The 24,654-nt window shown below is 37.4% G+C and overlaps 1 protein-coding gene across 4 annotated transcripts in view; it reads right to left on the bottom strand.

The window, feature by feature from the left end:
* Positions 1–23,566, bottom strand: part of LOC132635683 (uncharacterized) — a 77,481-nt gene extending 53,915 nt beyond the window's left edge. Inside the window, exons 1-8 of one of the 4 annotated variants that reach the window (XM_060352179.1) lie at positions 22,583–23,566; positions 20,832–20,976; positions 14,111–14,389; positions 13,612–13,779; positions 13,237–13,452; positions 12,146–12,240; positions 9,673–9,844; positions 7,181–7,605 (exon numbers count right to left, since the gene is read on the bottom strand). In XM_060352179.1, coding sequence (XP_060208162.1) covers positions 7,181–7,605; positions 9,673–9,844; positions 12,146–12,240; positions 13,237–13,452; positions 13,612–13,779; positions 14,111–14,389; positions 20,832–20,976; positions 22,583–23,397 — 2,315 coding nt within the window. In that variant the 5' untranslated portion in view covers positions 23,398–23,566. Of the gene's footprint in view, positions 1–7,180; positions 7,606–9,672; positions 9,845–12,145; positions 12,241–13,236; positions 13,453–13,611; positions 13,780–14,110; positions 14,390–20,806; positions 20,977–22,582 lie in introns of those variants that run through there. The other 3 variants (XM_060352177.1, XM_060352176.1, XM_060352178.1) reach the window with 3 other exon arrangements.
* Between the last annotated feature and the right edge of the window lie 1,088 nt (positions 23,567–24,654).

Genomic DNA, 24,654 nt, shown 5'->3' with positions numbered 1-24,654 from the left:
ATATGTGGGTAAAGCATCCAGCTATGAGAACCAATCTTCCACCTAAAGATAAGTATTGAGTTTTCCACCTAGCTAATTTTTTATCACACCTTTCAATCACATCATTCCATATGTCATTTGAGATGCTCTTTGGCCCCAAAGGCATCCCCAGATACTTTGTAGGAAGGGCACCTACCTGACACCCTAGATTAGCTGCCAAAAACTGCATATTATGTACATCATTAACTGGGTATAAAAAACTCTTGCCCCAGTTGACATGTAAGCCAGACAAAGCTTCAAAGATAGTTAAAATTTCTCTGAGATGTCTAATCTGGTACACCTCAGCTTCGCAGAAAACAAGAGAATCGTCAGCATACAAAAGATGAGAAATTTCCATGCCTCCAACACCATTGATTTGGGAGCCAAAACCTCTGATCCACCCATTTGCCTAAGCTGTTTTGATCACATGATTAAGACCCTCCATAGCTAACAGAAAAAGGAAAGGTGACATTGGATCACCCTGCCTGAGGCCTCTTTGTGACTGGATGAAACCCTCAGGACTACCATTGATCAATATGGAGAATTTAACATTGATTATGCAAAATTTAATCCAGTTGATCCATTTAACACCGAACCCCATATCTTTAAGAACTTTTAGCAAGTACTCCCAATTAACATGATCATAAGCCTTTTTGAGATCCAGCTTACAAAGAATCCCGGGTTTTTTTGCTTTGGTTCTGGAATCAACTAGTTCATTCGCCAACAAAACTGCATCCAGAATCTGTCTCCCTTTAAGGAAAGCCATTTGATGAACATCCACCAATTTCCCCTTGACTGTCTTTAATCTTTCAGTGATTAACTTGGAGATAATCTTGTAAATTCCCCCTATGAGACTGATAGGTCTAAAATCCTTCAGTTCTTCTGCACCATTCCTTTTAGGAATTAAAGCTATGAAAGTTGCATTAAACGACTTCTCAAAGAGCTCATTCTGATGAAGGTTCTGAATGGTTGACATTATGTCCTCTTTAAGTATTTCCCAACATGTAAATTCCCCCTATGAGACTGATAGGTCTAAAATCCTTCAGTTCTTCTGCACCATTCTTTTTAGGAATTAAAGCTATGAAAGTTGCATTAAACGACTTCTCAAAGAGCTCATTCTAATGAAAGTTCTGAATGGTTGACATTATGTCCTCTTTAAGTATTTCCCAACATTCTTTAAAAAAAACCATTGTGAAACCGTCAGGGGCAGGTGCCTTGTCCACTGCGCAAAGACTGATAACTTTAACCACTTCAGCTTCTGAGAAAGGTTTTTGCAGCCATTCTTTTTCCTCTTCATTAATTTTTTGGCAATTTGGAAAATTGAAACAAGGCTTCCATTCTTCTTATTCTGTGTATAATTTTTTGTAGTAGTCCACCATAGCACTTTTAATCTCTGTAGCTTGAACCACATATTCACCCTCAATTTTTAGCCTGTCAATGGTATTATCTCGCTTATGAGCTGTAGCCATTCTTTGAAAAAATCTAGTATTTTTATCCCCTTGTTGAAGCCACAACACCCTTGATTTCTGTCTCCAACTTGCTTCTTCATTTTTAGCAAGTACCTCCAACTCTATCATAACTGTTGCCCTGATCAACACTTCATCTTCAGTTAAGTCTCTGTCTTCTTGGATCTGGTCCAGCTCAGCCAATTCGTTCAAAAGGCTATTTTTCTTATTAGCCAGTACCTTAAAATTATATTTACTCTATTCTTTGAGCTTATTTTTCAGCAATCTTAATTTACTACAAAGCTTAAAGTCAGGAAAGCCTTGCACCTCAAACTCAGACCACCATTTCTGTACCAGTTCTTCGAAACCCTCCACCCCTAACCACCAATTTTCAAATTTGAAATAAGACTTCTTTTGATCCCAATGGCCGCACTCCAAAGAGATTGGAGTATGATCCGAGTCAGCTCTAGGAAGAGTTTTTTGTCTAATGTCTCTAAAATCCTCTTCCCAATCCCCAGAGAATAGGACTCTATCTAATCTTGCAGCACTATTGTGATATATTCCCCTAAACCATGTGAAGCTACCCCCATTCAATTGAGGGTCATGAAGCTCCATGTCTTCAATCCAGTTAGAAAAATCTCTCATAATATTTATTATTCTTGTGCTGTTCCTTCTTTCCCCCATGTATCTGTTAGTGTTGAAATCACCACATGTGACCCAAGGCCCATCCCACAGTCCTTTCGTAGCAGCAATCTCTTCCCAACACTTAGCTTTATCCAGTCTAGTCTGAGGAGCATACACACCAGTAAGGCACCAGCTAAAAGATTCCTGAACAGCTTCAAAGCTGTAGGAAACCGAAAAAGTTCCTTTGGCAATTAAGTCCCCTTTCCAAACTCTACTGTCCCATAAAATCATGATGCCTCCACAGCTACCCTGTGCCTCCAGAAAACCACATTTCATACATCTGCAACTCCACAATTGTTTGGCAATCAGTTCTATTTCTGTCTCTAATTTTGTCTCTTGAAAACAGTAAATGTCTGCTTTCCAGTTCAACATCAAGCTCTTTACAAGATTTCTTTTGGTCAATTCGTTTAGGCCCCTCACATTCCAAGAAACTAACTCAACTTTCATTGATAAGTTAGACTTAGAACCCTCCCCCTGCGTCTGGCTCCTTCCACATGCTCATTCAAATCTGACTGCAGATTTTTAGGTTCATTCTTCCCAATCCCCTTGCTTCTTGTAATCTTCACTTTACCATTCCCCTCCCAATTCTCCAGAGACAACTTTCTTGCATCCAGCTTAGTGAAAAGAGATAAAGCTTCCTCTTTACATCCCTCAAAGGCTGCCCCATATATTTTGCTTAACTTCAGTATATTAGAATTCGCCCAATTTGATGCTCCCACTTCAACCTCCTGCAATTCTTGCTCCTGCATGTCTACTGGGTCTACATCGTGCACCTGCATGAGCTGCAAGTTGGAATCCTCTGGTACGGAGTAATTTTCTTTATCTTTATCCATCTCCCCATCCACAATTGTCATATCATCTATGTCCTTCTCTGTTTCTGCATCACCCCTCATTGCCTCAGCAGTCCCTCGAGAAAGATAAGGAGAAGAAGAATTAAGGGCTAATTTTTCCTTATTCGCTGCTTCCCAGGTCTCAAAACTTTCCAGAAATTTAGTCACAGTCTCCTTCAAATTAAGAAGAAACCTATCACTTTGTATCTCGGTTACAACCAAAGGAGTCCTTAAAACTTTAGGTGAAACGTTACGTGTAAGGTCATGTGACCCACTTGAAGTTTCCAGCCCCTTCTTTGCACGTGACTCACTTGAAATTCTCAGCCCCATCTTTGCTTGGCCCAAATGAATTGAGTCCACAATTTCTTCAGGTTGGGTTTCAGAATTTGGGCCCAAACAATTCAAACAAAAGGCCTCACTAGCACATGGCCTTGAGGGACCACTTGAAGAACCCACGTGTTCCACCTCGATCCTCTTTTTCTGTGACGTACCAACCCCTGTACCTTTTGACAGGTACCTCGATACCTGCTGGTTCTTTGGTTGTTCACCGCCTTCTTCTCCGATGAATATTCTAGCCGGAGGTTTACACCAAAAAAAGAACATACTAAGACAGTTCATCTTAACTTTCAAGTCAAAGAAACTCAATATGACCAAAATTTCTAAAATGATATCTCTAGTCTTCCAGACCCCTTCCATAACTCAATATGACCAAAATTTCTAAAATCCTAAGCACATTTGAAGATTATAACATAATCAATTCATGTGATGTTAAATGTGGATAACATCCTTCTCTTGAAAGTAATGGATTGATTTGTGTTGAGAATGATGTTTGAGGCCACGAGTATCAAATGATTGAATGAAATGAGAAGAGGCTAAAAATGGCATAAAGGAAATGAAATAGACAAAGGCCCTGGTAAGCGGGAGGTTGACTTACCCTTCATGAAAAGGACATGAAGTCTAACATGGTTGCCCTGATAGGCGAGAGGTTGGTTTACCCAACATGTAAAGAGCATGACATATAATATGATTACCATAGTAAGCGGGAGGTTGGCTTACCCATCACGAAAAGAGAATGACATATGAAAAGTATATAAGCCTTGTCAACCGGGAGGTTGGGTCTTCCGCCATTGATAACGAATGGTATAGCTATATAAGCACAAAGTCAAGAATAATGAATAGGAATATGGTTTGCAAACTCAATGAAAGAACTTGACTTGTAAATCCTATCAATGTGATCTCTATGTGAATGTTTTTAGCATGATTGATGCCTTAATATGGGTTTACAAATGTTTATGACTTTTCATAAATATTTAATTGTATAGGCATGATTATTTTTGAAGGTTTGTCCCACCTTTAATTGTACTCAGGCCTATTTTTCGTGTTGTTATCACTTTCAAAGACAGCTATTCCACGTGACGAACTGACGTGCAAGGATTGACATCTTCCAGCATCACACTTGGTGAGCCTCACCTTATGATCCAGTTGGTGGCTAGTTCTATTTGCTCTTATTATGTATTCCTGAACTTTCTTTTCAGTTAGTTACCTTATTGGCTCCATAGACGTACAGTGGGTTGTATTATGTATAGTTGGAAACACGGAACACTTCCTAGTCAAGATGGGGCTGCACCAGGGATCAGCTCTCAGCCTGTTTTTGTTTGCCTTGATGATGGATGAATTGACCCGACATATTCAAGAGGACGTATCATGGTATATGTTATTCGCAGACGACATAGTACAGCACGACGAGACAAGTGGCGGAGTTAACGATAGACTGGAGATATGGAGACAGACCCTATAGTCTAAAGGCTTCATGCAGTGCAAGTTTTGTGTCCAAGTTTTGTGTCGCATCATAGGAGGAAGATAGAAAGAGAGCGTTGACACATAAGTCATCCCCAAGAGAGGATGCTTCAAGTATCTTGGGTCTATAATCCAAGGAAATGGAGAAATCGACGGGGATATCGCACATCATATTAGAGTGGGGTGGATGAAATTGAAGTTCGCATCCGGTGTCTTATGTGATAAGAACATGTCACCGATACTTAAAGGTAAGTTCAATATAGTGGTTGTTAGACCGACTATGTTGTACGGGGTGGAGTGTTGGCTAGTCAAGAATTCATACGTTCAGAAGATGAAGGTAGCAGAAAGGACGATGCTTAGATGGAGGTGCGGGCATACTAGAAGTGACAAGATTAGGAACGAAGACACACGGGGCAAGGTGGGAGTAGCTGTCGTGTGGACAAGTGTGGGAAGCGGGCGAAATGGTCCGGGCATGTGAAGAGGAGTACAGATGCCCTAATAGGAGGTGTGAAAGGTTGGCGATAATAGGTTTGAGGAGAGGTCGAGGTCGAGGTGGACTAAGGAAAAATTAGAGAGGCATGTGAAGAGGAGTACAGATGCCCTAATAGGAGGTGCGAGAGGTTGGCGATAATAGGTTTGAGGAGAGGTAGAGGTAGACTAAGGAAAAATTAGAGAGGTGATTAGACAAGACATGGCACAGCTCACCGAGGACATGACCCTAGATAGGAAAGCATAGAGGTCAAGGATTAGGGTAGACGGTTAGTAGGTAATAGAGCATTTTCTCTTCATAGTGGTAGAACAAGATCCTAATCTGAAGCATCTGTCTGTTCCCTTAACAGTATTATTACTATTATGCTAGTATTATCTTCTTCTTTTTTAAACTGGTACTATTACTAGTATTACCTTATGCTTTGATTTTATTACTACTGTTTCTTTTACTTTGGTTAGCCCTAATAATCGTACTGCCAGAACTTCCATTCTTCAATATTTTCATCTTAGCTTTTTTACAAATCTCTTTCAAACATTTTCTGAAAAACGATTTTCTTGAGCCGATGGTCTATCGGAAATAGCCTCTCTACCCCACAAAGGTAGGGATAAGATCTGCGTACACCCCACCCTCCCCAGACCCCACTTGTGGGAATATACTAGGTATGTTGTTGTTGTTAAGGGTTATTTTTGTTATCAAAAATAGGAAATTGTATTTCCATTTTATGTTGAGACCAGTGGATCATTTGACATGATTTATCTTTTCAATGATATAATTATTTGACATCTTTAGATTATTGAGTTTACATGGTTACATGAGATAGATGGTTCTCTCGATGACAGATTTAACGCACCGGGTGCCGATCACGTGCCGGTCCTGATTTGGGGCATGACAAAAAGCTAAGGCCATATGGTCATTGTATCTAGGGGTGGCATGGTATGGTAGATACCGATTACCGTACCGAAACCAAAAAAATTTATACCGCGATTTCGGTATTATGGTATTTGGTGCGCATTTTTAAAAAAATTGGTATTCTTTATTTATAAAAAAAATACCAAAATACCGAATACTATATCGAAGTATATAGGTACATATACAATTCATATATTATATATTAGTAATATATTATAATACTAAGGGCTCGTTTGGTACGAGGGATAAGGGATAAATAATCCTAGGATTAAATTTGAAATGAGTTTATCCCACATTTGGTTGGGATAAAATCGCAGCATAACTAATCTCAAGATTAGTTATCCGAGATTGTAGCGTTATTTTATCCTTGTGGGAGGGTGGGATAACTAATCCCACCATAAGTAATCCCGGGATAACTTGTATCCCAATCAAACGACCCCTAACAAATATATAAACTAGTATTAGTACAAAACTAATTGTTTAGACGTTAAAGGAATGAAAGTAAACCATTTTGTGAAATTGAAACCAGGATCCAAAGGTCCGGCATAGAAATTGAAACGTTTAACTATTATATAAAAGGAAAAACATTTAAGATTAAATACAATTCAGGCTCACAAAGAACTCTAAATGCAACAAGAGATAGAATTAGTAACCTACAAACAAGAGATACAGATCTAATATTCATATTCAAAAAGAGCTATTTTCCACCATAAATAAAAAAATAAAAATAAAAAATTGATCAAGTAAAGGTATTTCATTCATAAACATGCCCAAACTAGCTGTATACAAGGGATATACCAAAAGTTTTCCACCATAAATATTTCTAGGTATTAGTAAACTTTCAGATAATCCCACTCTTTCTGAGATATTTTATTAGGCATCCCGAATATTCAAATAAATGAAGAGAAGGAATACAGTGAGGGAAACGGGAACAACCCAGTTGTCCAGAAAAATGGACATTTCAAAAATATGCATCAAAACGAAAATGTAGAAACACTAATACTTACAGGTTTAGCAGTTTTGAAGGGGCTGCACGTAGTATAGTAAGAGCCTCCCTCCATCTCCACTGTCTTTCGGAGAATGGCATAAGGCACTGCAAAATTGACAAACGCCATTCCCAATCCTCAATAAATCTTTTGGCATTCATAATTCTCCATTCTATGGCTTCTTTAATACCAGCACACACGTTGACTTCCCAATTATTTTCCTTCTCTGAGTTTGCAGATGGTAGATACTGCCGTAAAATATTCAATAGTTGCCCTATAAATATTACAACGGTCTTATTTCGTCCATCTTGAGTTGTATCCTCAAATTGTTGCTCGTTAGATATATTTGATGACTCAGATGAGCGGCTTGATGAAGCACAAGTTGTCAAATTGAGAGAGAGACCATCCATATGCAGAAGAGAGATGATAATGTTCACCATCAATATCTGTGATTGCATGGAGAAACATCCCTTTGTTGTAAGTAATACAAGGAGTAATTAAAAGAAATGGAAGGGGCAAGACAAAAATAGCAAACTTCAGAAATCATTCCTCCAAATTTAGAGATCAAAAATCAAACCACAGCCACACAAAAATGAATTTCTGTTGTTGCAATAATATCACAAATCATTCAATGAAAGTTGTTTTCACTCCCACCTTCACTCAATTGGGAGAAAGATATTACTAATTCTAGCTTCGTTACCTTCTCCAAAATACTTCTTCTAAACTTAGCAATCTCCAGAATAACAAATTAAGACATAATTTTGTTAGAATCTTGTAACCATTCTAGAATCAAGCAACTACTGAATGAATCGAAATTTGGAGAGATTGTCCTAATGGAACCTGTGTGTAACAGTCAGGCTGCACCTCATATTGCATCAAATTACCGAACAAATAGAAAATGATTGTCATTTCCTCAAAGAAAAGATAATCTCATGAGACATTGTCGCAAAGTTCATGAGGTCAATCGACCAGCTTGCAGATATTCGCTAAGTTCCTTGTCGGTCCCGGAACATGTTCTATGTAGCAAACTTGGTACATATGATTTGTATGAACCAACTTAATGAGTGTTAGAATGTTGTAAATATTCTAGAATCTTGAAATTATAGGATAGAATCAAACTACTTCCTGTAATTATGTATCACTGATCTCTTCTCTTCTTAAAACATGTTAACTTAGTTACTTAGACCCCAATATAGCTTAAGGGAATAATCGAGCAGTGGTCTCTCTTCTTTCTAGTCTTTCTCCCAATCCACATATGAACAGGAAATTAATGGGTGTCAGCAACTACGCCGCAACATAATAAGCTCCGTCCACTTAGATCCCGTTTGGATTGGCTTATAAGTTGCTGAAAACAGCTTATAAGCTGTTTTTAGCTTTTTTGAGTGTTTGGCTGGCCAGCTTATAAGCCATTTTGTGCTTAAAATAAGCCCAAAAAAAAAAAATTGGGCCCGTTTGGCTTATAAGCTGCTTTTTTTAAGCCCATCCAAACAGGCTCTTAGCAAATTGCTTTTCTACCTGTGTATGACCTCATCCTCGCCTTAATTTCAACATAAAAGCAATGCAAAAATAAGTCAAATGCTTACTGAGTCTGCGTTCCTGTGATATTCCTTTAATATTCTCCAATATTCTTAACTTCGCACAACCTCATGTGACTGATGTTAATGATCAGCCCAAACGCGGACAAACTTGGTGCATCTTAGCTGGAGAAAGGCCAGCGTCAGAAATCGAAGCGTGTCATGGTCAAAAAGGAAGAAATAGAAAGAGGGGGGCACTTCTGACTACATATTCTTCTGCGTCTTGCTCGGTAGTCCAGTAATGTGGAATAAAAAAGATAATGTCACATTTTCCCCGCCCTCTCAACTAGAGAAAATCCAAATTTCATTATAGTCAACGACATTGGTGAGCAAGACTACAGTCCTCCAATTTTTTGAGTAAAGTTAAGAGGTCTTCAACCTACTCATGATAAATCCTCAGGAGCGAGAGTGGCACAGTTCTCCGTGGAACCATTTTCACCTCTTTTCCCTATATAACCAACATTGACATTCTGCCAAACAAACGGATAAAGAAAGGACATCACATGGTTTGTGATTCAGATTAACTCAAGTTACTCGCCTAGAGGGGCTGTCCCCTGATTGAGGGATGTTAGCCCACTATCCAATTAACATCTGCAGACATCACCTATTTGGCGTACATGACTACCTAATAGATACCGTAAGGAGTTAATAACGTCCTAGGTGAACCATTTGAACATTCGAAGGCAGAACTATGCAACAAATCAGAGACGAGCATTATATTTCACATTTTGCTTTACTTTTTTACTGAGATTGAAGTTTAAAAGTTCTCTACCAGCTTATTGCCATGGTCTTTGAAGACAAGGTCATGTTTTCATCAAACTATTAATTCACTTGCATTAAAAACTGAATATGGTCTTGAAATAAAAAGACAGAAGACAAGGACAGAGCAAGAACAACAACATACAGACGACTATAAAAAAAAAAATAGCTAGTAGACACCTTTCGGAAAATATTGTTGATGGCATCAAGATGGTTCTTCAGATCTTTCAGGTAGCACAAATTGATTTGGTCATTTCCTACTCCGTCCCCTATATTCTTTTCCATCTCTCCGAGTGCAAGGACAGCAGATTCCAAAGCATAACGCATGTGCATGAGCTCAATGTCTTCCATCCTACCAAACATAAAAATGAAATAAAAGGAAATTGTATGCAATAAGTTAAACTACTTTATCCATACAGATATAAGCCTTTAAAGAGTTTAATCCCATACTAAGAACAAACAAGCATTTTCAATAATCATGTTGTAACATTAAGGACTCTAATACAAGCTCCATCTGCCAGAAGTAATGCATCGACATACAAGCACAGCAGCTATATAATAATTTTAAAGGGCAGCCCGGTGCCCGAAGCATCCCACATTCACGCAGGGTCTGGGAAAGTACGCGCTCCAAGGGGTGTGTACTGTAGTCTATCCTGACACGAGCATTGGTATATAATAACTTTACCAAATAAATAAATGAATAAGAAGCAGTTATCTTACAAGTCGTGCTTGCCTGCCCAATATTCAGCCGAATCCAAATCCAAAGTATCTATATGGCTACTAGTTGCATGAGGCCCGGGCTCATGATACAAAAATAATAAATTTACTTAAAAAAATATAACTTAGGTCACATTTTTCTATTTTATAATTAATTTAAATAAAAATTCTAATCATGTCTTATTGGTAAGTTTTCATAATTATTAAAAAAAAAAGTGTTACGTAATTAAATAATTTTTAAAGAACAAATTATTTATGAGGAAGGAAGTTTGGAAGGAGAATTAGCAAATACAAAGGGACACAAGATTCAACATGCACGCAATACTTTGGAGTTTTAAAACAAATAAGGGGTGTGTTCGATATGGAGGAAAATATTTTTCAGAAAATGATTTTCAATTTTCTCATGTTTGGTAGGTTAAAATTTTTGGAAAACATTTTCTCTAGGAGAATAAGTTCCTTCAAAATGAGGAAAATGACTCCTTAGTGGAAGTAAGAAAATCAAGTTCCACGAGTGTCATTCCACATTCATTGTGTCCTTTTCACCCAATACACCTCATCTGCACCTCCACTCTCGCAACCCTCATCCCCACCACCCCACACCCACACTCCCATCCCCACCTCCCATTGTACTTGTCAAGATTATGTACAAAAAAAATTAGAATAATAGTGTTTGCTTAAGTATCGAACAAAGAAAATAAGTAAGGAGCACACTTATTTTCTTGAAAAGTATTTTCCTTCATATCGAACACATCCAAAGAGAAGAATATGAGGTCCTAATAGTAATACCTAATAAATGCTCTATTGGAAAAAGTTACAAAAAATTTACCAAAATGTATAATAACATATAATGTACTCCCTCGTTTTATTTTACTTTGCCTCTGTTGACTTGCCTTAAGAAGCTATTTATTAGGGGTTTATTTTACTAAATTTTCCTTAAGAAGCTATTTATTAGGGGTTTATTTTACTAAATTATTCTTATTAATTATGCTTTGAAAATATAAGTTTGATTACTATTACTTTATCTAGCTACTTAATGATAATGACAATACTAAAAGAAAACAATAAGTCTATCCTAATTTGCTAAAAGGGACCAGTAAAAAGGAAAAATTTATATTTTAGGATAAGGAGCGAGTAAAAAGAAACGAAGGGAGTAAAAGGTACTCCCTCGATTTCTTCTTACTTGTCTCTTATTTAGTTGGCACTTTCCTTAAGAAATTATTTATTAGGAGTAAAACATACTAAATTATCCTTATTAATTATGCTTTGAAAATATATGTTTGACTATTAATACTTTGTGTAGTTACTTAATGATAAAAGCAATATACAAAAGAAAATTAAAAATTCTAGACAAAAAAGATTATTTTTAATATAAGAAAAGGAATAATCTAAAAAGGGGCATATAGGGTCTATATAGTCCAAAACAAAGGCCCAAGTGAGAATTAAATGAGGGCAAAAGAAAATTATGTAAAAGCAACAGCCACGTGGAGAGGCCTCATTGCATCAAAGCATACTATGAGGACGACAAAATGTGGGATTCTCATTTATATAAAGTACTAATATGCATGATGTAAATTGTTAAGAAACTGGACTTTGGGCTTAACTCAGCCCCAAAAGCTAGCTCATGAGGTGAGGATTGTCCAAGACCATATAAGGCGACAAAATCTCCATCCCACAACCGATGTGGGACAAACTCAACACCCTCGCATGTCAAGACCTGCCAATTAGAGCGTGGACAACATAATAGGGGCCCAACATCGGGTGAACGAGGAATTGGGATGGATCTGGCTCTGATACCATGTTGAATTGTGTGACCGTCTCATCTAAAATCTTAAGTTGTTAGAGAAAACATACTTTCATTTATTTAATTATGTCTTTCGACATAAACATCAAAATTGACCCCAAATACAAGAATTTGCAAAAGAGTAAGTCACCACACCTCCTCCAGGCTGCTAGATTGGAAGTAATTGGCTGCATGCTGATCAGTTCAATAGCATCTTGAAACTTAATGCTTGGAACCACATCAAACAATACCTAGAAGATGGCGAAAGATTACAATCCAAAATATTATGAAGCAAGAAACTGAACAATTAAATCAGCCATATTACTACGTAGCAGGTAAGTGTAAGAAAGATACCGTTTTAAGATATATGTTCATAACACAAGCGGGGGGAAAGAGAGACAGGGGAGAGAGGAGGGAGGGCGGAGAGAAAGGAGAAGTAATCTGTGCAATCATTTACCAAAAATATACTTTGATGATCTTAAACTTATAGTAATTTTCTGGCTCTCAGATTGGTTCCTAATTTTCTGGTGAATTTAGGCAGTATGATAATCCTTCTAGGGAGGCATGTGAACATGTACCAGTTAGCACTCTTCCACCTCATATCTGGACAAACTATGCCCACTCAAATTTTAATGAACCTTTAGAATTTATGGATAATGTTATCTCAAGAAGAGAGGCAACGCTTAACTTGATCATCTTCTTTCCTAATAGTATCATACAATCCATAAACACAACCTGCAGATGCAACCTCAGCCTCAATGGCAGGCAAGTAGTTAAGGCACTGAGCAAATGCAAATGCATTTAAATGAAATGCTCAATCCAAATTTTAAGTAAGAGATATTTTTTTAAAGAAAAAAAGCAAAACTATATAGAATTGAACAACTGAACAAGTAGGACAAAATTTAACTGAGCAGTGGGACATCAATCAAGCTGCTTCCCTTCAACTATTGTTAAGACTTCCCTTCTATAAAAGATGCATTGGTCTTGGTCACTACCCAGTGTAATCCCACAATAGTGGGGTCTGGGGAGGGTAAGATGTACACAGCCTTACCCCTACCTGGGTAGGGAGGCTGTTTCCGATTGACCCTCGGCAACCCTCCTCCTTTATCCGGGCTTGGGACCGGCAATGTGAGCGAGCTCACACAGGCGGAGTTCTATAAAAGATGCATCTTTTCCAAAAAATAAAACAAACACATCAGCAGATCAAACAGTAAAGTTCTATCATGGAAGGACAGCATAGAGTTTACCCGCAAAGGACTCTGTACAGATAATCTTTCCAGCACAAAATTTTCAACAAAGGGATCCCATTGCACATCTTCATTTCCTTGCTGCATAAACTCTTTACCAGATAACAGTAGCGAGGACTTCAAACTCCATGACTTGCCAGAATTCACACATGCTACAAAAGAAGCAAGATCAAGCTGATAACACAGGAGATCACAGAGATGTTCAATGCAGGACACCTGCCCAAATAAAGGGTAGTTTTAGTGAAAACCTACAAATTTATCCACTCATGAAAGCACATAACACAGCTTGCAGAGAAGCAACATTGGAAAGGAAAGGGAAAAAGGAGACAACAGCAGTCTGCTACATCTCTATCATAACAGAAGCATGGGAACTACCTCATCTGATCTGTTCCCATAATGTGGGGAGTCTTCCAGACGAAGAACTTGTGATTTACTTGTCCACAGAAGCTGCATCAATTTCCTTCTTAAACCCGTTTTACCAGACAAAAGATCCCAACCAAGGACGGCTAGAAGAGGTTGGAGCCGGGGAGACAGCAAAAGAATCTAAAATAGAAAAGGATAAGAAAGTTTTTGTTAGCAAAAAGTAAAAAGGATAGTAGTAAGTGATGTAATTCACTGTCGACTAAAAATGAAGTAAGAAGTGAGTTGATATCAAAATGCGCCATTATATTTTTTCTTTTTTTCTTTATTTTTTGTATAAGTATCAGAATGTGCCATTGTTATGCTCAAACCAAAAGAAAATCTAGCTTATATATGGGCTTCCTAATATAAAAAGTGCAGAAGGTTAACTGTGACCAGTACATCGCTAACTTCAATCTAGCTTATATATGGGCTTCCTGAATAAAAATTGCAAAAGGTTAACTGTGACCAGTACATCGCTAGCTTCTTGCAGTTCCTCCTTTCTCACAGCAGACAGGGCAGCGTCCATGATACATTCCAGGACATGCACGCCACGAACACGAGCGTACTGGTACATTTCTCTCATGCAAGAAGCAATAAGAGTCTCCAGCAATGAATTTGTGTTGTTTAAAGTTGTCTCAGAATTCAGTTCTCGGATAAATTTTTGGAGACGCTGAATAGGTAGAGGAATCTGATCACTTTCAGAAGCTTTGACACTCTCAATCTCTTCCAAGAGCATTTCATCGTGAATAACCTGTAAATACTCAAGAAGTCAGCATTCATTTCCACTTATTAAGGGCGTATTATTATGTATTTCAAAAATAAGTATGTGGGTTGTGCCCCTAGAGCTTTGGTCTAGTGGTAAGAGCGCAGGAAATGATGTGTCAACTAGGTGCATATCCCTGTTCAACCTTTCCGCAGATAAGAACCTAGTATTTAAGTGGAGAAGGGCAAAATATCAAACCCATTATTCACCAAGTTCCGAACCGTGCGCCATTGGCACTGGGGAAATCAGGGTTATCGAAAAGAAATATGTGGGTTGTCTGTCCAAAGCTAGCTTTGACTTAGATCTTCACTCAGAGATAGATGAAATCATATAAGAAAATACTAGTTCGGTAATTGGTTCTTGTAGACAGCAGTTCCCAACATAGCAGTATTTTTAGAAGTGAAAAACACAATATAATGAAAAGAGTCGCAAGGTTTTAAGCGAAAAGCGCAAAAAAGCGCTAATTTTAAGGAAAATATAAAAGATACTATAGATGTAGGAATTTAGTATTACAACATCGAATATAATTAAAGCTACTAATAATTAAGATATTAATCTAAGCATAACCAAAATGCAACTCCAACAAGGACCCAAAAGCCTAACTTAAATCGAAAAATTAATTCTCAATATCAAATTAATCAACCACCTAAAAGAAGTAATTTTACAGCATTTTATTTTCTGCTTAATTACTTTAGATTCTCTACTAATATAGTAGAAGGGAGAAGCAAAAAAAGAAGCTAGAATCAAATGTAGTACAAGAGGATTCACACACTAGAAGAAGTAAAAGAAGAGGAAAGAAGTGAATTAAAAAGGCAAACAGAGAACGGAAGTAGCAAAAAAGTAGGCAGTACAAATTCGAGAAGAAGAAGACAACGAACGCAACAAGAACATCAAAACCATACATGAGAAGAACATGTTAGAACTGAGAAGTTTCCTAGTATTCAAACGGAAAAACAACATTGTGCTTCTTTTTTTTTTTTAATCTTCTGAATGAAATTCAGAGAATCAACCGCTTTTAATTGATCATTTTGCACCTCACGGTCCAAAACACATTCTTCACCTATGAGGTGCGTTGCTTCAACCACGAGGCAGTAACCCTTTGTTTTCCATCACTGCATTGATTTATGCGACAAAATATGGCTTTTGATAACACTGCAACATAGTGATTTAGGCAAGAAAACATTAAACAGAGAACACAAAGCAGAACCGCACAACGAAGAACTTTCTGACCAGGGTTTCCAGAAGCTATACGTGAGTAAGAATGGAAGGTGAGACCCTCTCCTATACAATGACCATCAGAAGCGGAAGCTATACAATTACAATCGGAAGCGAACAGAATTCTACGTAAGGGACAAAGGACGGAACAGGCACCAAGCATGGCCAATCAGTAGCCTTGGACTGTGAAGAGAATAGTGCTGATAAGCTTGGTTGGCCTACCTATTCACCTTTGGTGTTTCAATCTATTCAGATGAGTGGGGAATCTGTGCAGGGATTTCTAAATTTGGATATAAACATGGCCCCCAAGAATCTCTACACTAAGAGCCTTAGGGGGGAAACTCCATATTCTATAATCATCGAGAAAATGGGTATCTGCAGAAGTTGGCATTACTGAAGTGGGAAACTAAAATCACAAGAAGCCATACTGATCTCAATGGAGAACTAAAGTGACTCAACTTAAACAGTGAAAGATATTTGTGTTATGTGATAACAAGGCAGATCAACACCATCATCTGAAAATTATACTTCAGCAATCTATGGCCTTTAGTTTGTGGAGATCTATCAGAAATCTATGGCCTTTAGTTTTGGCTAGAGCAAGATTTAAAGTGCGGAATGGATTGAAGGTGTCCTTTTGGGATGACAGTTGGTGTGGCCAAGAACCTTTAAAGCAAATGTACCCAGATCTTTACACCTTATGCCAACTTCAACAAGCCACAATTGCTGAAATACGCACAGGACAAGGATGGAATCTACACCTAAGAAGGAATCTGAATGATTCGGAGATGCCAAGGATAGCACCATTTTACAACACAGTGGCACATTTCAACAATTTAACAGGTGAGAGGGATACTTTGGAATGGAAAGCTGATAGTAAAGGGAATTTTACTGTTAAATCTGCATACAGAGACTTGAGTTCAACAACAAATCAGCAGGCAGGATGGCCTTGGAGGATGATATGGAAAACCAAAATACCTTACAAGGTAAACTGTTTTTCCTGGCTTTTGGCAAAAGAAGCAGTGCTGACTCATGAGAACCTAAACAAAAGAGGATTTCACCTATGCTCTAGATGTTACTTATGTGGGGAACAAGCAGAGACGGTCAACCATCTTTTTTTGCATTGCAAAGTGACAGACCAGTTGTGGCAGTTCTTTCTCAAAATGAAAAAAATCAACTGGGTGAAATCAGGAAGTATAAAAGAAGTAATGAAGTGTTGGAACAGAGATGGTAATGCAGCAAAGGAGGAGGAGAGATGGAAGATTGTCCCAGCAAGCATATGGTGGACATTTTGGAAGGAGAGAAATCAGAGATGTTTTGAAGATAAGCAGAGCAGCATGCAGAAAATGACGATGAATTGTTTAGCTATTTACTATTTTTGGTGTAAACAGGAAATGTTAAATCAAACAGTAGATATTTTAACAGCTATTGACTGGTTGTAATTTAGTGGAAATAGGAAGGCAACGTAAGCTGTAATACTTTTGAAGGGGGACTACACATTTGGATGTAGTTATACCTGTGGATATATAGATTAATTGTTACCACTCTCAAAAAAAAAAAATTATACTTGAGAGTTTAGACCAGTTTGGATTTCAGGATAAATATGAAGAAGTATGACATAATTCCGACAAGCAAGGTGGATAATATTGAACCATTAGTAGAATTCCTCGATTGTAAGCTTAGTTCCCTTCAGATAAACTATCCGGACTACTTTTGGGTGTGAACCATTAGTAGAATTCCTCGATTGTAAGCTTAGTTCCCTTCAGATAACCTATCCGGACTACTTTTGGGTGTGACTCCTAGAACTGTGTTGTATAGAATTCAATGGTCTGGTCGAATGAATAGACAAGATTTTGTTTTTGATTAAGTAATGAATAGACAGGAAGTTAGTAAGGTGGCACAAGAGAAACTTATTATAAGGGGAGAACGAGACACAAATTAGAAGAACTATGTCCATATTTCAACCCATTATATTTAATATGCATAGTGGTCAAGTTGCCACAAAGCTAGAAAATTGATAACGGAACTTTATGTGGAACCCCAGTGGGAAGGTTAAAACAGTCCAATCTCACTAATTAGGAAAAGAAACCATTTTTTACAAGCCAAATAAATTTATTGATTTTAAAAAAAACAAGCAGTATACCAAAAAGTAAAGGCCTACACAAACAAATGGTTCTCTACAAGTGACACACGACCTTCAATACAAAGAGGAACTTCATGGGTGCACCAAAAGCTAACTAAGAATAATACGTTATTCCTTAAATATACAAAGTCATCTTCAGTTCTTTGAAAAGCTCTCCTACTTTTGTCCTTACACAGGATCCACCTGATTCTTAGGGAGCAATCCACCTGATGAGTAGGAGGCAAAGTCATCTTCAGTTCTTTGAAAAGCTCTCCTTCTCCTAAGGCTCAAATATGTGGCACATCAAATACTAAATGCGACATCGACCTATGCATCCCGAACCAATTCAAGACAACCCACCACATCACCTGATAATGTACATAAGAGGTTATCCACATTTCGCATGAACATCTGCACATAAATCACTAGCTCAACAGATGTAATCATCCTTTTCCTCAAGTATCCGTTAGTCAAACCGGCCTCACTGTTGTCAACCAAGCAAAGAAGAACACCTTTCTAGGATCCCAGGAATCCAAACCAACACATGCAGGAATCCAAACCAACACATGCAGGAACCCCATGACCACCTCCCTCACCAAAAGCTTCTGGTAATTAGGAAAAATTTACATCTGCAATAAAAGTTGGAGTCCTACGGATTAGAGCCTTTAGGGTGTTCAGCAGCACTCCACGGGGGAATTGAATTAGGAGATCTGGTAAGAAGGATCAGGCTTTGTGGGAAAAGATCATTGTAGACAAGTATGGAGTTCAAACAGAAGGTGAGGGCCAGTCAGATTACTTTGTCGTTTTAACAGCTCTCTTAGGTATTTCTTTACCAACATATGTGATGTCCTTACTACCTAACCAATCAAGGTAATTAAAACTCTAGACAGCTTGAGAAGGAACTTTTTGTGGCATGGTAACAAAGAGTCCAAAGGTTTCAATTTGGTGAAGTGGGAGACAGTCCAGCAGAGCAGGGCACAAGGAGCTTGCTCAAGAAATGGTTATGGAGGTGTAATGAGGAGGGACAAGCCCTTTGGAAGGATGTGATCCAACAGAAATTTGGGCAGAAAGGACAATGGTGCACTGATGAAGTCACAAACACTTTTGGAGTTGGAGTTTGGAGAACTATCAAATCCTTATGGGCACCCCTGAAGAGGAACATAAGTTACCATGTGGGCAATGGAAGAAAGATACTCTTCTGAAAAGACAATTGCAATGGGCAAGGAACTTTGCAGGAGACCTTTCCTAGCCTATTCTCTGTCTACACCAATCCAGATATCACAATAGATGAGATTTGGACAGCACAGAGATGGAATCTAATTTTCAGGAGATTGCTGAATGATTGGGAAGTGGAAAGGGTGGTTGAACTACCTGAAAGGGTGAGAAATTTTACTGGGACAACTACTGCTCCTGATAGCATCAGATGGGAGCACAATGAAGATAGGCGTTTTTCAGTAAATAGAGTATACAAGAGGGACTTGCCTGAGATGGCAGGAAGTATTAAAGGCCCCTGGAAAGCTATATGGAAAAGCATGGCACCAACAAAGGTGGAACGCTTTTCATGGTTGGTGGTGAAGAAAGCATGTCTTACTCATGAAGCACTTTAGAGGAGGAAAATCCAGATAGCATCTAGATGCCCTCATTGTTTGGAGCCACAGAAACTAACAGCCACTTATTCCTTTACCGTAAGGTAACATCTCAAATCTGGGCACTATTTATCTGTCTAGCTAGAGCGGATTAGACAATGACAGAGCATACTGCAGACTTACTGAGCTGCTGGATCAGAAGAGGTGGGATTAAAGAGTCAAAAAAAGTGGTGGAAAACGGTACCAGCCTGCATTTGGTGGAACAAATGGAAGGAGAGAAATGAAAGGATCTTTGAAGGCAGAAATATCAAGTGGAACTGTATTACCTCTCTATGTAATGTATAGATGATGAAGTACAATGTATAGTTGATGAAGTTCAGCTAGTGGACTTCTTAGGAGTTCTGTATCAAATTTCTCCTTGTAAACACTTTTTGGAAGTGGCCAAAGCACCCTTACTGCTGAGCAATACATGTTACCAGTTCCAAAAAAAAAAAATAGCTCTCTTAGGTAGTATAATAGAACTGCAGGAAGTTTTACAGGAATGTTAGATGTACTGCAGGGAATGGTGCTAGAATCTATTCCCGAAAAACAGAGACTTAAAGCAAGTGATCGTGCTATAATCAATTTTTGAAAACAGAGCCTTCTATAAAGCTTCGTTTTCAACTTTCTGGCCAACAGACAGCACAGTAACTCAACTGATTATGAGTTGCACATTTCGTAATTGATTATATGTTGTCCTTTTTTTGTAACTCTTTGTTTGTTATTAGAAATAATCATATTTACTCATGAATATTATCATACCCTCTTCCCGAATCTAAGACGACTAAGAGAGATTAATTATCCTGCTATAACATCGGAAGGCATCTAGATTACTCCCTTCAGCCCAATGAACAAAAGAGTAAAAGATTTAAAAATTATTGTAGTTAATCTAGTGAAATTGTTAAAACTAATGGCTTCAAGTGGAAACTAAAATGGGGACAAGGTCAACATTTTTAGGAAAAGAGTAATTAAAGTGATGCTTCACTTTTCGTATAGAATTACATCTTAAAGAGGATTTGAACATACCGAGCATTTAGTAGACCTAATTAGAGGATGAAGGGGGAATAAATAACAACGCAAAGATTCTTGTTTTATGACAGTGGTGTTTGGGCCCGCTTTCGTGCTCATCGACTAACCCACCGATTATATACTATCTCCCACAAGCAAAGGTACTGGAAACTATGTTCACCAAAGTTTGGATAGAAAAGACAAAACACCTATTGTTTTTTGGCTATGCAAAAATCTGAACCCTAGTTTCCCATGGTCAATTCCTGCTTCATTGACCACTATGCAACATCATCGGATGCAACCAAGCAAATATTTTAAAAGGAAGCGCTTTACTAAGCAACCAGCATCAAAGTAATCAGATAATCTCAGATACTGTGGGCTGCAAAAAATTTATTTGTGAAAATGCCATGAAAAGACAACATTCAGCATCGAGCGTACTTTTGGCAAGAATTATCATCACCACCTGTATCATCTTAACAAGAGGTGTACAACGAGATGAAAGTGCTTCCCCATAAACTGACAAGAATTTGTCTCGCATCTCACGCCAGGCATCTCCATAATCATCCTTCCCAGGTAACACCCTCCTGAGTAGATCTTTTGAGACCACGCTAGATAAAAACAGAAACAAGAATATAATAATGAAAAGAGGTAAGAATGGAAAAGGAAATAAATTGAACACCAAGAAGTAACAAGCACGTCAAAAAATAATCATTCAGTCATATTGAAAGGTGGTAAATACTTTTTCCAATGTCTTCCATCCACGAGAGGGCGGAAACATAATATATTGGTTTATTTTGTTTCTTCTAGTACATGAAAAGAAAGTTGACCATCCATAAAAAAAAAAAAAAAAAAATATAACATGTTGATCTGCATTAGTTGAGGACAGAACTAATAATATTCGAGGAAAAACATATGGTAATGTTCATTGACCAAATCTGTACTGCCTAATCGGTCCTTAAATTCAGTGGCATGGCAGAAAACACTAAGAAAACAGTACTAATAAAAATAGAGCTCTTCATATCAGAAATGTGTTTTATTCAAAAGCAGCCTTTATAAAAGCATTCATAGCAATGAAGTAAATCTTGATCAAACTAATATGTTGATATACTACTGTCTTTTAATAAGGTAAATAGCTTCATCAAGCATATCTAAGTCCACCTCTCTGTGTTTCATTGCGATTGTAAGTATGACTCCCTTCTTCTCATATTAATTGACCTGTTCTCTACTTTAGACCAATCCAAAAATATCTTGTTTTCTTGATATCGTATTCTCCTCAATAATGTAGATTACTATAAAGAGTACTACTTCGTATTTATTTCAAACTTAATGTGATTATCTTTTTTTTCACAACTATATTATACGGCCCAGCCTGTACACATCTAGATTATTTCACCAACTACATGTTACCTCTCACCAGCACAGGTATCATATAGCGCTGCCCACCAAGGCTTAGGTAGATGAGAAGAAATCACCTAGCGTTTGTTGCCTCTGTTAGGATTCTGAACCCTGATCTTCCATGGTTTTCATCCCCTTTTTTGACATTTCCCTATTAACTACTCCCTCCTTCCCAATTTATGTGGCACCTTTCGGATATCGAAATTCAAACGAGTTTTTTTTTTTAACATGAACTTTTCATGTTTTCTAAATATTTTGAATTGTCAATTATTGTGACTTATAGTAATTTTTTACATAGTTTTCAAATATGTAAATTTCATCTCAAAAAATTCAAAGATTCTTTGTCCGAAGACACGGTCAAAATTAACAGGTTTGACTCTTGAAATCTTAATTGTGCCACATAAATTGGGACAGAGGAAGTATTATTTTAAGCTCTTTTTTGTTAAGAAATGTTGTAAGAGTTACAAGCTAGTATAATTTTAACTGCTTATCCATCAAACTCAAAATAATAATCCATTCAACCATTTTACTCCTTGATCATAGTGAAAGTGAACCTAGGTCAATCAAAATGGATCCTGGATAGTAATAACTTCCGACAAATTTATTTTAATTTGCTTCACTTTCAGTTTCATGCAAGATAACTTTTAGCACTCAACTAGATATTTCATACTTCAACAATCATAGAACAATGAACTTACAAACCTCAAGAACTAGTCACTTAACAATTTACTTACTAGGTAATAATGATATTGAACAAACTCAAAGAATTAAAGAACAAATATTTGTCAAACAACTATGTAAAACCATGATTATGCATACCGATACTCCTCCTCATTGATACCATAATTCAAATGTAGAAAACGAATATGCGAAACAGCTCCATCCACATCATTATTCATTAGGCATTCCCTCATAGCATCCAAATGTGCGATTTGAATGCATTTTTGCAGCGATTTAAGCACCTTATCATCAACCTCCTTATTCTTTACGACCGTCCTGACTGTAATCGCCATATCTGAATCCTCATTTACAATCCAACCAACTTGCTTCTCTATATTCAGACTCAAAACATCGAAAATATCTGCATTTTCCAAAAACACTCCCCTCAAACACATCATTTCCTCTTCCTCCACTACAATATCTCCCTCACTCTCCATTTCAATCAAATCGGGCCTCAATCGCCTCAACCCCATATCCGAAATTTTCACCAAAACCCTCAAACTTTCACCTAAAACCTTCAAATCCTCATTTTCAACAGCTTCTTCATCCAATTTCAAACTCGAAATCCTATCCGAAACCCTTGAAATCACATTTTGCAAGTACAAACAGAATTCAGCTCTTAATTTAAGGGCATCAGCATCAAAAGACCAAAGTTGAGAGGTGGGTTCGTTAAATTGTAAAAGTTCAAGGGTACAAAGGAAAGTAAGGAGTTGAGGAGAAGGGCATGACGTGGACCAGGTAATAGAATCGAATTTTCCGCCATGTGCAACAACTGTTTGAAGAATTGCTCGAGAAAGTTCGGGATTTCGAGCACGAAGACTACGTAAAGTGGCTCGAAATGGCTCGAATTGAGCTAAGAAAAGATGGTTAGCGCTGACTTTACACAACAGCTCTGTGTCTTTGTTGTCTTCCATTGTTACAAATTATATTATTTCAATTCATGTGATATGTGAATTGAGATGAGAGAAGACTAGGGTTTTTGAGATGGGATTTTTCATGAAGACTTTAGATCGGTTACAACGGTTGAAGAAACAGGGGAAAAGGTTGGCAAGGAAAATACAAGGGGTTTATATAGAGTTCGACGGCGATATTACAACATTGAGACAGTAGATATTTGCTTGGAGAGAACGGCGTCGTTTAGGTGTGTTCTTACCAATTTGCTTTTGCTGTCCATTGTCCCGCGGATATTCTCCCTCCGTTCACTTTTACTTGTTCACTTTTAACTTTACACAAACATTAAAATATAATAAATAAAGTGTATAATTTATCAATATATCCATATTAATTGGTGCATATTTTTATTGAATTTGAAATAAGTAATTAATACAATAGGTAAAACAGAAAAAAATATGAATATGCTAAAAGTGACAAATAAATGTAAAAATCTAATTTTAGAATACTGGACAAATAAAAGTGAATAGAGGGAGTAATATATATGCACATATTAGTTATCCCGGGACTATTTTTATCGCGGTTTTATCCCAGCTAAATATGAAATAGACTCATCTTAAATTTAATCTTCTGATTGATTATCCATCCTCCCTCGTACCATATGAGCCCCGGTGACGTTTGCTATGCGGGATGGAATAAGCAAGGATATTCCCTGAGTTGGGATATCTCATTAGATTATTTTCTCTAACCCTCTTTATGAAAAAATATGCAGTAGTATTTGACAATTTTTTTGGAAAAATGGCTTCGTCAATTTTTTGACAAGTAGCTGGACAAATGTCAACTTGATAAAAAAATTGGCAATCAAATTGCGTGGATAATTTTTGACAAGTAACATGACACTTGTCAAAAGAAACTTCAAACATTTAAACCTATAAATAGGCTCACTTTTATTCCTGCAAAGATCAACCAAAAAATAAAGCATCCTCCTCCTTTCTTATAACTAGATCGTTGTACTAATGAGATCCAAATAAAGGAGACATCATTAAATCAAGTATTAACATAATATGCTTCATATTGTATACATTCAGTTATGGAACAAAGTTATACAGCTATATTTTGAGCTTACTAGAAAGGTAAAAACAGTAAAACGTACGTGATCCAACTTATGTATGAGGCATATTACGGTTGTGTGAAATCTGATTTTTAGCAGCTGCAATTGAAAAGTCAATATTTCAGTTGGGTATCCGTAAAGGAAAGGTAGGTTTGAGACCAATCAACTT

Source organism: Lycium barbarum, chromosome 4 (assembly GCF_019175385.1).
Source record: "Lycium barbarum isolate Lr01 chromosome 4, ASM1917538v2, whole genome shotgun sequence".
Taxonomy (NCBI): Eukaryota; Viridiplantae; Streptophyta; class Magnoliopsida; order Solanales; family Solanaceae; genus Lycium; species Lycium barbarum.
This window is presented reverse-complemented; position numbering and strand designations above follow the sequence as displayed.